Source organism: Oratosquilla oratoria, chromosome 26, assembly GCF_046742065.1.
Source record: "Oratosquilla oratoria isolate Oo_2021 chromosome 26, ASM4674206v1, whole genome shotgun sequence".
NCBI classification, from domain to species: Eukaryota; Metazoa; Arthropoda; class Malacostraca; order Stomatopoda; family Squillidae; genus Oratosquilla; species Oratosquilla oratoria.
The window spans coordinates 51,609,143-51,626,116 of NC_134802.1; the positions used below are offsets into that span (position 1 = coordinate 51,609,143).

The following is a 16,974-nucleotide window of genomic DNA, read 5'->3' on the forward strand; positions in this document are numbered from 1 at the left end:
GTTATTAAAATACACGGGTGAAAGAGAACGAACAATTGAGCACTGACTTTATTTTTTATACAGACGCTCCTCTACTTACATTAATTCGTTTTACATTTTTTCGATTTCACGTTTAAACTTACTGTAAAAAACAAATTGTAAAAAAAAAAAAAAATTAGTGAATTTTTTAGTTTAGCGCGCTCTCCGTAGTTCAAACGATACTTGCGCATGATGCTGCGTCCATTGTTTACATTGTACAAACGACAAACTGAACATGCTTTGCCTCCTCCTCCACCATCTCAATTTATGTTGCTTGAATTTAATTTAGTTGAAATTAATGTTATTATTTTACAATGTTATATGTATAATTAATGATTTAGGGGTGTTTTATAAGATACGGTAATAGAATTTACGGATGTATAGTACAGTAACAACTTGCATTCATTTTCAACTTACGTTCGGCCGTTCGGAACGTAACTAAAACGTAAGTTGAGGAGCGTCTGTATTGCGATTATTATGATGCAACATCACACGTCGGGCAGCTAATGCTGCCAGACGTGCGATGTGCCCCGGAGTGAAGAGGTTAATACTTGTTTCCAGTCTGCTGCCACCCTTTCCCCTTGTACATCTCATAAACATTTACCCATATTTATCTTCAACTTCCTTCTTTTGCACACCTTCCCGTACCATGCCACTAACTTCCCCAATCTCTCCTGATTCTGCCAAAGTGCAGTGTCATCAGCAAACAACTGGCTTATATCCCACTTTTCTCCGTTTTCTTTAACCATCCCCAATCCCTGACCCAATACCGTTGCATTTACCTCTTGCACCACCCCATCTATGTACAAATTGAACAGCCAAGGTAACATAACACATCCCTGGTGATGTTCCACCCCCACTTTCTCCATTTCTGATTCTAACGTAGACTCGACTACTCTTGTCAAAACTCTTAACTGCTGTTAGCAACTTTCCTCCTATCCCATATATCTGGAATACCTCCCACAGCGCCTTCCTGTCTACCCAGTCATAAGCCTTTTCCAAATCCATAAAGGCCCAAAAAACATCCTTACCTTTTCCCAAAGCTTTCTCGTATATGTCTTACCACAAAAATCTGATCCATGGAACACCTACCTGTCCAAAACCTACTCTGTTCCTAACCAATTACTTCATCTGTTTCTCTCCTAATCCTCTCGGTCAAAACCCTCTCATAAGCCTTCCCAACTACACTTAACAAAGTAATCCCTCTGAAACTGCTACACTCCCTAAGACTCTCCCAACTACACTCTCAAACTAGCCTCTCCCTTTCAACTTAGTTTCACTCAGTGCCAACACATCCATCTTTCTTCTCACAAACGTACTGCCTATCTCTTCCCTTTTATTCTCATCTAAACCACAATGTCGTGCATTAAAAAACCCTGGGTGGAAAATTCCTCCCAGACTTTTTTTTATTTATTTTATTTATTTATTTTTTTTTTTTTAGGGATGTCCCCTCTGCGGCAACAGGGAGAAGAATCCCGAGTCGTATCCCTATCTCTATCCCCCCCCCTTTTTTTTGGGGGGGGGGAGGGGGGCACTCTACAACTCAAGTGAAAATACTTGGTGGCAGTATTCTTTTCCCCACCAAAGGGTTGAGTACATACATATACCAAAGGCTCCCCTTTACAAGGGAGGTAGCCAAAAAGAAAAAGGCATAAAAACCATTCCCACCCATTCCATCCCCTACATACTACCCTCCCTCTTATCTTGGCACCTCCTGGATGATGGGTCATCCCTGCATCTTGTCCACTGCCCTGGGTTTAGTACATACATATACCAAGGCATTTTCCCCCTTATAAGGGAGGTAGCCAAAAAGGAAAAGGCATAAAATCATTCCCACCCATTCCATCCCTGAATACACTCCACACCCCTCCACCCTCCCTCTTATCTTACCACCTCCCTGATGACGGGTCATCCCTGCACCTTGTCCACTTCCCTGGGTCAGAAGCAGTGTCACAATACAGAGTACACCCACAGCACACCCACAGCAAGGCCGCTTCATTAAATCAGTGACCCCCCCTCTCCGTCCCCCCATGCATAAAGAAGACGGGGAGAAATCCCTTCAGGCTGCATCAAAATTTGTCCACACATACTACCTCACCCCCCATTCCCCCGCCTATTCCACCTCATGCATCACATCATCATCCATATACAACCATTCTCCATTCACCCGTCTTCTGTCCTCTCCCGTCCTTCCTCAACAGACATTCCCCTCTTCCCCAAAGCCCCCTTCACCCCATCCATCCACCTCATCCTAGGACATTCCTTTATGTTCACCCCCTCCACATCTGGCTTCCACACCTCGTTCACCAGTCTTTCTTTACTCATTCTTTCCATGTGTCCAAACCATCCCAATACTCTTTCATCAACCCTATCTCCCAACCCCCTTTCCACCCCTGTTCTCCTCACCTCCTCATTTCTCACTCCATCCAGCCTAGTAACCCCCATCATACTTCTCAGACACCTCATCTCAAACACATTCAAACTCCTTCTCTCTTCCTCTCTTATGTTCCATGTTTCTGCCCCATACAGTGCTGTTGGCACAATCATTCCTTCATACAGTCTCCTCTTAGCATCCATTCCCAAATGTCTATTCCTCATTACACTTTTTAATCCACCAAGGCATTTACTCACTTCTCTCAATCTACATTCTACCTCCACCTTCACTCCACCTTTTCCTGCCACATTTGCACCCAAGTATCTAAAACTATCCACTTCCTCCAGTCACTCTCCCTTTATGCTCACTTCCAGACTACTGCCACTTTCACCCCTTGTACATCTCATCACCTTACTTTTACCCACATTTATCTTCAGCTTTCTTCTATCACATACTCTCCCAAACTGTCACCAACTTCCTCAATCCCTCCTCCGATCCTGCCACAAGCGCAGTGTCATCTGCAAACAACAGCTGGCTCACCTCCCACTTTTCTCCATTTTCTTTAACCATCTTCAATCCCTGACCCACCACCCTTGCAATTACCTCTCACACTACCCCATCCATGTATAAGTTGAACAGCCAGGGTGACATAACGCATCCTTGACGAAGTCCCACCTTTACCTCGAACCACTCACTCTCTCCATTTCTAATCCTGACACAAGCTCTACTACTCTCATAAAAACTCTTGACAGCTCCCAGAAGCTTTCCTTCTATCCCATATATCTGCATAACCTCCCACAGTGCCTTTCTGTCTACCCTATCGTAAGCCTTTTCCAGATCCATAAAAGCCCAAAAACATCCTTCCCCTTTCCTATAGCTTTCTCACATATCTGTCTTACCACAAAGATCTGATCTACACAACCTCTACCTGTCCTAAATCCACACTGTTCCTCACCAATTACTCCCTCTTTTCCTCTCCTAATCCTCTCAATCAAGATCCTTCCATAAGCCTTCCCAACTACACTTAACAAGCTAATCCCTCGGAAACTACTACATTCACACTTGTCCCCTTTTCCCTTGTAAAGAGGAACTATACAGGCACTCCTCCAGTCCTCCGGCACTACCCTCTCTCCAGCAAACATTTAATAACCTCATATATAAGATGTATATATGTATGTATATGTATACATGTGTATATATTTACATGATTATATATACACATATGTATATAGTTGTGTGTGTGTATATATATATATATATATATAATATATATATATATATATATATACACCAAGGCTTTTTCCCCCTTACCAGTGAGGTAGCCAAAAAGGACAAGGCATAAAATCATTCCCACCCATTATTCCATCCCCGAAAACACTCCACATCCCTCCACCCTCCCTCCCATCTTAGCATCTCCTAGATGACGGGTCATCCCCGCACCCTGTCTACTGCCCTGGGTCAGAAGCAGTATATATATCAGATTGGCCATCCTGAGTCTACTGCCGAACAAAGGCCTTTTTCAGAGCATTCCAGGACTCGCATGACTATGCCAACCTGTCATGTCACTCCTGCAAACTTCTCAATCTTGTCTTTCCACCTTCTGTCTGGTCTCCTTCTTCCACGCTTCTCATCTCGCAGCATCCACTCGGTAACACACTTGCTGCATCATTTATCAATCATTTGCACTAACTTACCTGCTGCCTCCACAATATATTTCACTCTCGTTTGCTCTCTTTCAGTCTCTCAGTATTATTCTCATCAATGATCTTTCCATTCTCTGCATTATTTAGCTCTGTCTCTATTGCCTTCGTAGTTTCCAAGTCTCGCATTCATAGATTATTGCCGGCAGGATGCATTGATTGTAAACTTTGTTTCAGGCTAGATAGAGTGAGAAACGAGGAGTAGGAGAACAGGGGTGGAAATGGAGTTGGGAGATAGGGTTGATGAAAGAGTATTAGGATGGTTTGGACACATGGAAAGAATGAGTGAAGAAAGAATAGTAAAAGAGGTATGGAAGGCAGATGTGGAAGGAGTGAACATGAGGGGGCGTCCTAGGATGATATGGATTGATGGGCTAAAAGGAGCATTGGGAAAGAGGGGAATGTCTGTTGAGGAAGGACAGGAGAGGACAGAAGATAGGGGTGAATGGAGAAGGTTGTGTATGGATGATGCTGTGATGCATGAGGGGGAGTGGGTGGGGGATGGGGGTTGATGGAGTATGTATGAGAAATAAATTGACGCAGCCCAAAGGGATTTCTCCCCGTCCTCTCCTTTTCTGCATGAGGGGACGGAGAGGGGGGTCACCGATTTAATGAAGCGGCTGTGCTGTATCTTGCAACACTGCTTCTGACCCAGGGCAGTGGACAAGATGCAGGGATGACCTGTCATCCAGGAGGTGTCAAGATAAGATGGGGAGAAGAGGGGAATGGAGTATGTAGGGGATGGAATGGGTTGGAGTGGTTTCTATCTATGCCTTGTCTTTTGGCTACCTCCCATATAAGGGGGAAAAGAGCCTTTGGTATGTGTATGTATGTACCAAACACTTTCCAACCAATTGCAATATGTCTTTATTTCATTATCATGATCATGTCACTTTCACCATTAGTCCTAAATAATTATACTCTTCAACTTCTTGAAGACTCATCATCAATTATAATCTCTCTACTTTGAACTTTCGTGTTGAACATTACTTTGGTTTTACACTTGTTCAATTTTAAACCTACATTGAGATGTTCCTTGTTCAGAATATTCAATATATCTTGCAAATCTTCTCTTTCTGAAATAATAATGTCATCCACCAATGTTAGGTGGTTCAAATATTCACCATTAATTTTCAAACCTTTGAGAAAACACACACACACACACACACACACACACACACACACACACACACACACACACACACACACACACACACACACACACACACACACACACACACACACACAAACACACAAACACACACACACACACACAAACACACACACACACACACACACACACACACACACACACACACACACAAACAAACACACACACACACACACAAACACACAAACACACACACAAACACACACACAAACAAACTCAAAATAACTACAGGAGAGACCTGAAAAAGAGTTTCATTACATGTCCTCTTGTTTTTCCTCTGTCCCGTTTTAATAGACAGATGTGGGAGAAAGCTTCAGGAAAAGGTAAGGATGTTTTTAGGCTTTTATGGATTTGGAAAAGGCTTATGACAAGGTAGACAGGAAGGCACTGTGTGAGGTATTGTAGATGTATGGGATAGGAGGAATATGTATGTACATGTGTGTATGTGTGTATATATATATATATATATATATATACACACACACACACTCAAGAGCTTTTTCTTCTTATAAGGGAGGTAGCTAAGTCAGATGCACATACATATTCCCATCCATTTCACTCCTCTCCATCCACTTCCTCTGGCTCCTCTCCTTCAACACTTCCAGCTTGTATATGCACCAAACCTTCACAGAATGAACATAAAGGGAAAGAAAGAGGGGGGAATGCATCCTTGCCACAATGATAAGGCACAGAGGCTGTATTACCCAGCAGGATTAGGCCAGTGGTCCTGCAGTGTTCTGTAAGTTTTTGAGTTTTAATTATTATGTGAATTAGGCATTTCAAGATAAATTGGATTTGATGAGCAATTGTTTTATTACCCTTTTATAGTGTAGATTTGGGACATTAGTATTTAGTGTTTGGATATTATACATTGTATTAGTAATGTTAAGTAATGCTAGTAATTTAATTGTTAAGGTGTTGATGTTTAACTAAGAGATTCCAGCAGAAGACTCCAGTGCTTCCCTGTCAACTGAAAGGAGGAGACTGATAGAGAAGACACTGGTGCCTTCCCATTGCAAATGGGTCATCCCACCCTTGCCTCTGGAAAAAGGGGCCTATTGCCCTTTGCATTTACTCCTGTAATTTCACATAAGGATGACAGTACTTTGTTGACTGTTCTCCCACACCCAGATGGAGACAGAAACCAACTCGGGCTCATACATGTCACACGTGCACATATCCTATAGATTACTTGCTACACCTGGATTCACCACAAATGCACCACGTATGACAACACCATAACAGAGTTGAAAATGCAGCCACCACACTTAGTACTTCCTTCCAAAAAACGTGCCAACGCAAAAACACGCACAACATAATAGAAATAAACATCAATAGTATTGCATACAAATACGGGAGCTACTACAACTATTACGCAACATGCATGTAGCACTATTGTTGGAAATACCAGTCCAGACACGCTATATTCACTGAATACACAATAGAGGAGAGAACATTCAACATAAAGGTGGATGTGATATATTAATGTGCAGCAGTACCTTCAACAAAAACTAAACAAACACTAACATACAACTCAACTGGGATGAAGGTGGGTTTATGCTTTGATTTGGCCACACCCCTTATGAGGTGGAAAGAGCCCTTTGGTATGTATATACTTTAGGATAATTGTTTTGGAGAAATTTACTTACAAGTTTAATTTTCTTGTGCAGAAAAAGGATATTTGGGAGAAAAATGGAAGGATGATCATTCCCGGATCCGGGGTTGGTACCAATTCAGCCCCACCACCACCACCAGAAGAAAAAGGTACTTCAGGTTTCACTTTTTTAAGGAGATAATGTTGCTGTTTGTGGCAGTTTGGAAGGATGTTATGCAGAAGAAATTTTATAGTAAATGTTGGCAGAAGATTACAAGTACAAGTAGTGGTGATTTTTGTGGGTTAAATGCAAATTTGAATGTTGCAGGAATTTGAAAGTTTAAAATATTTAAGAATGCATTTGATAGCGAATGGGGGAGTGGAGGTGAAATATAGAGTAATGGGTGAAAAGAAATGTTTGTGTAAATGAACAGTGTTGTTAAAAATAGGTAGCTGAGGATGAACATAATGTTCTATTAAGGAGAGATTTTGATCATCGTACTGTACTTACAGATATGTGTATTCATCTAGGTAAATGCATACATCTGGTAATATGGAGCATGTTTTATAGCAAAATGAAATTGAACACATTGTCAGTGTGTTCAGGTTTGAATACAAGACCCATATTTTTCTTCATCGTGACACTGTTAGCTGCAAAAACTAACGAGTTTTTCTTCCCCAGAATGGCGCAGCAGCCGGAACCGGAGCAATGACGAGTTTTCCAGTTCGTCCGACTGGCGCAGCAACCGGAATAGCAGTCGTGGAGGAAATTGGAATAACTCGCGCAATGCTCCTCCTGCTCCTTCCATTCGGTAAGCAAAGAAATTATTCAAATTCAGTATGGCTTGTTAGTGTGGGTCATTGTAGGATGAGGTATTGAGTGGGATTTTTATCTGGTGGTTGCATCTGGCCCAGGGCAGTAGACGGGGTGCAGGGGTGACCCGTCATCTGGGAGGTGCTAAGATGGGAGGGAGGGTGGAGGGGTGTGGAGTGTTTTCGGGGATGAAATGGGTGGGAATGTTTTTGTGCCTTGTCCTTTTTGGCTACCCCCCTAGTAAGGGGGAAAAAAGCCTTGGTATATGTATGTATGTATGGTTGCATCTGGGGCAGATTGATTCTATGGTCAGGCCCAGAGGTAGAGGGTAATGTAAACAGAAGTATGTCAATATGGTTGTTATTTCTCTTGAGAGGGATTTTTCTATAGGAGTCTGAGGGGTTGGTGAAGTGTTGTCGTCATTCCCTAGGCTGTTTGGTTGAGCAATCATATCTCCCTGAGGAATGTCATGGCAGGAATAAGGTTTTCCCACAAGTTGTTTATAGTGTATATTATGTTGTTGGCATGCGTGATTGTGTACAATGCAGTCCTCCAGTATGTGTTGTATAGTAGTTGAGTGTTCCATCCTTGGTGAAGTATTGTTGGGTGGTATGATGACGGTCTAATTACACTTAACAGACTAATCCCTCTAAAAATACTACATTCATACTCGTCTGCTTTTCCCTTGTATAGTGTAACTATACATACACACCTGTTCCTGTTCACACCAAGGGATTCCTCCCCTTTACAATGGAAGTAGCCAAAGTCAAAAGGCATAATTCCACTCCTACCCATTTCATCCCCACCCACTCTGCTCCCATTCACTACCCATCCCTCCCTCCCCTCGTCATTTCTTGGCACCTCCTGGATGATGTCATTCTCATATATTGCCTCTTGCCCTGGGTCAGAAATAATGCTGCAAGACACAGCACAACTACAGCAAGGCCACTTTATTTTATCAACAACACCCACCCCTCCCTCCTTTCTGTCCCCTCATGCAGAAAAAGAGAAGGCTGAGAGAAATCCCTACAGGCTGTGTCAAAATATCATTCCCACAACCACTTTCTAACTACCCCCAATCCCCCACCCACTCCCTTCCATGCATCACAGCATGATCCATACACAACCATTCTCCACTCACCCATATCTTCTGTCTTCTCTCTTCCCCCCTCAAAAGACATTCCCCTCTTTCTCAACGCCCCCTTTTACCCCAGCCATCCATCCATCCATCCATCTTGTCTTCAGTTGCCCCATCATGTTCACTGCATCCACCTCTGCCTTGCACACTTCTTTTACTAATCATTCTTCACTCATTCTTTCCAGTGTCCAAACCATCCCAACACAGTTTCATCAATTTCCACCGCCGCTCTCCTCCACCCGTCCTTGGTTCTCATTCTATCCAGCCTAGTAACCCCTACCATACTTCTCAGACATTTCATTTCAAACGCATTTAAACTCCTATCGTATGTTCAGTGTTTCTGCTCCATATAACACTGTTGGCACAATCGCCCCTTCATACAATCTTCTCATAGCATCCATTTCCAAATGTCAATTTGTACTTACACTTTTCAATCCCCCCCCAAGGCATTTACTTGCTTCTCTGAATCTACAATCTCTACTCCTATCTTTCCTGCCACATGCGCACTCAAGTATCTAAAGCTATCAACTTCCTCCAGTCTCTCTCCCTTGATACTCACTTTCAGTGCTTTTTAGAATATGAAAAATGTCTAAATTTAGGCATTGGTGTTGTTGTTCCCTAGACTGTGTCCGAGCAGTCCCTTCTCTCCAAGGAATGCCACGGCCGAAACGGGGTTTTGCCACAAATCCTTTATGGAGTGTATGTTGTGTTGTTTGCATGCATGAACATAAGAATGAAGGAGACTGCAAGGCCTACACTAGGCAGCTCCGTATCCATCACCACCTGTCATTCCCATCCATAAAGTTGTCTAATCGTTTCTTAAAGCAACTGATAGTGTCAGACCACCCTATTAGTAAACCAATTCTTGCCTATTTCCTTCTTAAATCTAAATTTGTCCAATTTATAACCATTACTGCAAGTCCTGCCTTGTTGTTTTAATATGATGACCTTGTTTGCATCACCTTTGATTGTGTATAATGCAGTCTTCCATGATGTGTTGAATAGTATGGGGTGAAGTGTTACATCCTGGGCATTGGTGTTTAATTGGACTGCTTATGGTTTAATCTTTCCGCAGAGGTGACGATTATGGTCCGAGTTCATACAGAGACCGAGATCACGGAGGACGGAAGTACTACGATAGACAAGAGCAGAGCCGGGAACCTTTAGGAAGAGATGATTATGAAAGAGACAGCTTTTATGACCGAGACCGACGTAGAGGGTTGGGAGACTACTTCAGGGACAGTTACAGAGGTTTGTTTGAAATGTACTTGTCTTTGGACTGAATAAGTATACAGTCATAAGCTAAGTTTTGACCCATGCTAAAGTTATCAACATATTGATTTATTTATTTTTTGTGTATGTATGATATACTTTATGTAATATTTAACTTTCATATAGGTAATTTTTTAGCATGGGGTGTGTGTGTGCGTGAATGGTATTTTGATGCAGACCAAAGAGATTTCTCCCAGTCTGCAATTTTTCTGCAAGAGGGTGGTGGAAAGGGGAGGTTGCTGATTAAGTCAAACAGCCTTGCTCTACGGTCCTGTGTCTTGCTGCATTGCTTCTGACCCAGGGCAGTGGATGGAATACAGTGAAGACCCATCATCCATGAAGAGCTAAGAGGGAGGAAAGGGAGATGGATGGGAGTGGAATGGGTGAGGGCTGGTATATTCCTATTGACTTTGGCTGCCTCCCTGGTAAAGAATTTGAATTTTGTATCATGAAAATCTGCATGGGTAAAACTTTTTTGCTCTTGACTGTGCATGTCATCATACAGGCTACTTTTCTGCTTTATCAAATACCTGTAGACACCAAATAATTATCTCTTAGTAATGATGTCACTGTTATCTGTAATGCATATACATTTGTCTAGCTGTTGGGTTGTCATTTACGATTTCAACTACTCATGATTTCACAGCATGTGCTCATTAGTAGATAATACACTCGCATGTCACAGTATTGGTGTTCATGAAGTATTTCGTTATCAAGACCAGGTCTCAACAAGGTGTGCCTTCTTGTGTTGACATTGTCATAGAAAGAGAGAGGGAAACACTTGCACCTTATGTAGTGAGAAATATATGGTTTAACATCACACATTCCCCCTCCTATCGGGAGGCTAGGACGGTGCCCCTCACAGAGGGCTTTGTAGCGTGGAATTTAATGAACCATGCCCTTGGTTCAACTTCGTCAGTGGCAGGGTTCGAACCACCCTCACCTCTACCTTCGCCACAAGTAACGATGCCCTAATCCGCTCAGCCAGCGAGCTTCCAGAAATACACCCATTTAATGTCTTTCTCATGTTAACATTTCATGGGTGAAGGGACATTGCTGTCTACCAAACTACTCAGGTCAAGGGTAGTGCTACAAGGCAAAGCACTTTCACATTAGGGCTAGAAAACACGAGTTGGTTAAACCCCACAGCTTCATTTTAGGGTGACTCACCCCACACCCTCCCATTTTCATGAGCTCAAAGTAATAGGGTAATTTGATTGGTTTACTTGTACGTGTGTATTTACCTAGTTGTAATTTATGGGATGTGAGCTATGCTCGTAGTGACCCATTTTCGTATCTTTTTGCATCCAGTTTATTCTTAAAATCGTGTATAGTTTTGGCACTCACTGTGTGTGGGTGTGCATAGATATATAACTGTATATTTATTTATTTATTTATTTTCTCTTTTAAAGATTCAGGACTTCGTGATTACAGGGATCGCCGAGAGGAACCATACTTTGACAGATGGTATGTAGTACATTAACACGTAAGAACTGATATGCTTAAACCTGTCTACCCCTTACAAGGGGGAAAGGGTCATTGGTACATCACACATTCTGCATTTTTATATTTAGTCAGCCACATTTTAATTCTTTTTTAGGGGAGATAGGTTTGATGACAGCGACAGGAGTGATTATGGAAGATTTTCCCCCAAGAGAGAACCCTACCCAGATTGCAGAAGACCAATGCCTAGAGAGGAAGATAAACTTGTAGGTGGTCCTACTGGATCACTACTTCAAAAATTGGTAATTTATGGATCATCAACTTGTACTTCATTACTCTTTTTAAGCATGGCTAGTGAGGTTGTTTAATGTGTGTCTAAGGCAGGGTAGAGTACTGGAGGAGTGCCTGTGTAGTTTCACATTACAAGGGAATAGGAGACATTTGTGAGTGTAGTTGGGAAGGCTTATGGAAGGGTTTTAATTGAGAGGATTAACAAAGGTACAGAGGGAGTATTGGTGAGGAACAGTTTGGGTTTAGGAAAGGTAGGGGTTGCATGGATCGGATTTTTGTGGTGAGGCAGACATGTGAGAAAGCTTTAGGAAAAGGTAAGGATGTTTTTTGGGCCTTTGGATTTGGAAAGGGTTTATGACAGGGTAGATAGGAAGGCACTGCGAGAGGTTTTGCAGATGTATGGTATTGGGGGAAAGATGTAGGCAGTCACGAGTTTTTACAATAGTAGAACCTATGTTAGAATAGGAAATGGAGAGAAAGTGGTTTGAGGTGAAGGTGGGACTGCGTCAGGGATGTGTCCTGTTGCCATTGCTGTTCAGTGTGAACATGGATAGGGTAGTGCATGAGGTAAAGTTGAGGGGAGCCAGTTGTTTGCTGAAAACACTATGCTTGTGGCAGGATCAGAGGAAGGATTAAGGGAGTTATTGGCAAGAGTTTGGGAAGCTATGCATTAGGAGAAAACAAAGTAGATGTTGGTAAAAGTAAGGTGATGAGATGTACAAGGGTAGATGGTGGTAATGAGTTGAAGTAGGTCTAAAAGGAGAGAGTCTGGAGGAAGTGCATAGCTGTAGGTATTTGGGGTCACATGTGGCAGGAAAGGGAGAAGTAGAGGTGGTCATTTGTAGATTGAGAGAAGCAAGTAAATGCCTTGGGGGATTACAAAGTGTTATGAGAAATAGGCAAATGGAAATGGATGCAAAGTGGAGATTGTACGAAGGGCTAGTTGTGCCGATGGCATTGTTTAGACCAGAGACTTTGAATTTAAGAGAGGCAGAGAGGAAAAGTTGTTTGAGATGAAATGTGTAAGAAGTATGGTAGGAGTTACTAGGTTGGATAGAGTGAGGAACAAAGAAGTGAAGAGGTTAGATTCTGAAAGGAGGTAGCAGATAGAGCTGATGAAAGATTATTGGAGAAGGATTAGTAAAAGAAGTGTGGAAGACAGTTGGACAGAGCCAACAGGAGGGTGCGACCAAGGATGAGATGGTTGTATGGGGGTAAAAGGGGTGTTGATAAAAAGGAGGATGTCTGTTCAGGAAGGAAGATGGAAAATAGGAGTGGCGAATGGTTTTGTATGGATGATGCTGTGAGATGCATGGAAGGGAGTGGGTACAGGATTGGGGAGGGGAGGTTTGGGAGTGTTTGTATGAATGATACTTTGACACAGCGTGAAGGGATTTTTCCCTGTCTTCTCTTTGTATGCGTGAGGGGACGAAGAAGAGGGATTGCTGATTAAATGAAATGGCCTTGCTGTGGATGTGTTGTCTTGCTGCATTGCTTCTGACCCAGGGCAGGAGGCAAGATGTAGGGAAGACCTGTTATCTAGGAGCCAAGAAAAGAGGGAGGAGGGATGGTGAATGGAAGTGGAATGGGGGGGGCGGGAGCATTGAAAGGCTTGTATAGTCATTTTATTGTGTATTTGTTTCTATGTGGATAATGTGACTGATTTCTGCATTTTGTCTTTTCAGGGAGACTGCTGTGTAAAAAGCAATGATGATGCAGAACTTGCCATGAATGTTATTTCCAACCTCTCTGGTTCCCTAAAAGACTTTTATAGCATTCGAGGAGAGGCTAAAGTAGCAGATGTAAGTAGGAGAATATTAACAGTTTCTGTGCCCATGGCATCCTTCCTTTTACAGCTACTTTAAAAATGCGACCCCATCCCCTAATGCAGAAAAAGAGAAGACAGGGAGTGTTAAATTATTATTAACACTCCCTCACCCACCCACTCCCATGCATCACACCATTATCCATACACAACCATTTTCCATTCACCCTATCTTCTGTCCTTTCACAATAGACATTCCCCTATTTCCCAATGCCCCTTTTACCCCATCCATCCATCTCATCCTTGGTCATCCCCTCATATTCACTCCTTCCACTTATCCACATGTTTACCCAAGACCCTCCCTTTCAACTTAGTTTTGCTCAGTGCCAACACATCCATCTTTCTTCACACAAACATACTGCCTATCTCTTCACATTTGTACCCCACCCACGCACATGAAAAGACTCAAACCATAGGGTTCTGGTTGGAAAACTCCTCCCAGACCCTTTTATGTCTTTGCTTTTGCTAGGAATGTCCCCTCTGGGGCTACAGGGAGAAGGATGTTTGGTCCCATTTTTGTCGCCTTTTATGACTCAAGTGGTAACACTTGGTGGAATTATTTTGCCCCACAGTGTTTGGAGGGACAGTATCATTTCTCGATGAATAGAGATTTCCTCTTATCACAGACAAAATGATGTGTGGCTCTGCACCTTTTACCTTTTCGTCTCTACGTGATTTTCTTCCTCTTTAATTTCTTTACAAAACACTTTATCTTGTGCTTTACTTCTCTTGTCCTATTTTGTAACCAATCTGTGAAAGCTTGCATCTTTTCTATGACCTTTGCATCTTCATCCCACCACTTCCCATCATCTTTGCAGCAAGACAACAATAGTAATAATACATGCATGCATGATGGATTGAAATTCTTTAAACATTACTTTCTTTTACAGCTTTTAGGTGATGTAGAGCTAAAATTGAAAACCATTAAGGCTCTAAAAGTTGGGCTGAAAGTACTTGGGGAAGCCTCTTTCTGCTTTAATGATGAGCCCCCCTCACCAGTACCAGTACCAGCACCTGTAGCCGCTCCGCTAACAGACAGTCTCTTTGGAACTGGTGGCTTTTCAGCAAATGTGAGTAGTGTGTGAATGTATGTTGAAAAATTAATTATACAGTTTAATAATGGAGATATTATTTTGACTTGTGAATTATAAATTAATTTTTTGTTTCACGTGTTTCTTAATGCAGCAACCAGTCAGGTACCCTGTTGCTGGGTTGTACAGACCACCAGTAAAATACTAAGGACAACAAAATTAAGACTACATGAAGTTCATTGCCTTTTTTTTAAGGCAGGCTAGCAATCCAATTCGAAATTGTTACCCTATGATAGGGATGTGTGGTAATCAGTGATAGAAGACGAAGGGGCAGTGTAAGGTCCTTAATTGGAAGGTTTTTTTTTTTTTTTTTTTCCTCCTGCATACCCATATTTGACCATAAGCCAGTTCATTTTGTAAGTGTAATAGCTGCACTATTGAGAATGTGTGTGTGTGTGTTTTTGTTTATTTGGTTGTAGTACACAAGGTTGAAATTATGCATCGGGTACCACATGCATCAAGTTTGTTTGTGGATGACCTATTCTTATCAGCTCCATACCATTATCTATTCGTGTAGCATCTCTTCATTCTTTCCTTATTTGTCATTTAGATTTGGGACCATCTTGATTGCTTACATGAGAAATAGAAATACCTTTGTAACCATTAGGTGTTGTGTCCACACCACTGATGCACATTTCTGACTGTGATTTTCATAACTTTTCTTGTCATCTAGTTCCAAGTTTGCATTTCTTGATAAATTGATTTTCTAGCCCTGGCTCCATTCATAGATGTTAAGGTCACTTTTCATCTCTCAATACTGTTCTTATGTTTATCACAGATACTTCCGATTACCATGTCGGTCCTCTCAAATATAGGTAGAGTTCTCACATCCTTCTTTGCAAACCATCAAGCACTCTTCAGTAGAAACTAGCAGAGATTTTGTGTGTGTGAGAGAGTGAGTGGTATGTTATGAAAGACAATATGAAAAGAGTTGATAATGCTTTACAAAATGAACAGTCTGAAGGGGGTATTTATTGCAGGAGAATTATGTTTATATAGCTGTGAAGATTTCCATATGGGTTTAAACCTTTAGTTAAGATTCCTTTTAAGGTTAACCTCATTATAATTAAGGTTTCCACATCTGTTTAAATGTTAGGTTAAGTTGTAAATGTTTGTCTGATGATGGACTAGCCACAAGAAATGTAAAATGTTTTCATTTGTACGATTCATAGTTCCTCCAAACCTTTTCCTTTGTAGAAAGTAGGTTCCTGCTTGCAGGAATGTATTCCTTGGCATGTATATACATCATAGGGTTTGTCCAGGTAGAGACCAATGGCATGAATGTGGAAGTGGTAATCCCACAAGATGATCATAAAAACAATTGCCTACCTGCTAACAATCCTCAAAACCATGAACCTCTTCAAGTTCATTCCTGGGGGGAGGTCCAGAATCTCTCTTAACTTCTTGTACAAGGACAACTATCATTGTCCAAGCAAAATTGTTGGTGAATGTGCAGCTAGAATGCACAGATGATTTATATCAAAGTATTGCATTGCGGTCAAAGTAATACTTAGTGTATTTTGTGAAACTGTAAACAAGACCTGGTTTGATAGTACAGTAATTGTTGTAATAACAAGTATACAAAAATTTGTAACCATGCATAAAGTTGCTGTCCATGTAATATTTTGGAAGTCGAGTATCAGTAAAGATAACTGTTTCTGATTTTGTATTATTACACCCTTTGGGCTACATCAAAATATTTTTATGCATGAGGGGATGGAGAGGAAAGGGGGGGTTGCCAGTTAAATGAAGTAGTTTTGCTGTGGATGTGCTCTGTCTTGCTGCACTGCTTCAAACTCTGTTCAATGGCCAGGGAGGACCTATCATCCAGGAGGAGCCTAGATAGGAGGGAGGGAATGTAGTGGAGTGGGTGGAGATGAATTATGCCTTTTGACTTAGGCTACCTCCCTTGTGCATACAATGGCTCTTTTTCCCTTACAAGGGAGGTAGCCAAAAATCAAAGGCATAAATCCACTCAATTTCATCCCCACATATTCCATGCCCATTCACCCCCTTGGTCAGAAGCAATGTAGCAAGACGCAGCAAGTCTCCTTCTTTAATTATAGGCTCCCCTTCTGTCCCCTCATACAGAAAAAGTGAAGACTGGGGAGAAATCTCTTCAGTCTGCATCAAATTATCATTCACTCCATCCCCCACCCTCCCTTCCATGCATCATCCAAGCACAACCATTCTCCACTCACCCCTATCCTCTGCCTTCTGTCCTATATATTGTTGCCCCCCCC

General features: G+C 41.9%; 1 protein-coding gene across 3 annotated transcripts in view; it reads left to right on the plus strand.

Moving 5' to 3' along the window:
- The window catches only part of LOC143039570 (uncharacterized), a 47,226-nt gene extending 30,835 nt beyond the window's left edge, over positions 1 to 16,391 (plus strand). For all 3 annotated transcript variants that reach the window (XM_076209793.1, XM_076209794.1, XM_076209796.1), the window contains 8 exons: positions 6,934 to 7,027; positions 7,540 to 7,669; positions 9,885 to 10,060; positions 11,494 to 11,548; positions 11,682 to 11,826; positions 13,501 to 13,617; positions 14,531 to 14,710; positions 14,826 to 16,391. In XM_076209793.1, the coding sequence (XP_076065908.1) occupies positions 6,934 to 7,027; positions 7,540 to 7,669; positions 9,885 to 10,060; positions 11,494 to 11,548; positions 11,682 to 11,826; positions 13,501 to 13,617; positions 14,531 to 14,710; positions 14,826 to 14,879 (951 nt within the window). In that variant the 3' untranslated portion in view covers positions 14,880 to 16,391. The remainder of the gene's footprint in view (positions 1 to 6,933; positions 7,028 to 7,539; positions 7,670 to 9,884; positions 10,061 to 11,493; positions 11,549 to 11,681; positions 11,827 to 13,500; positions 13,618 to 14,530; positions 14,711 to 14,825) is intronic.
- Positions 16,392 to 16,974: the final 583 nt, after the last annotated feature.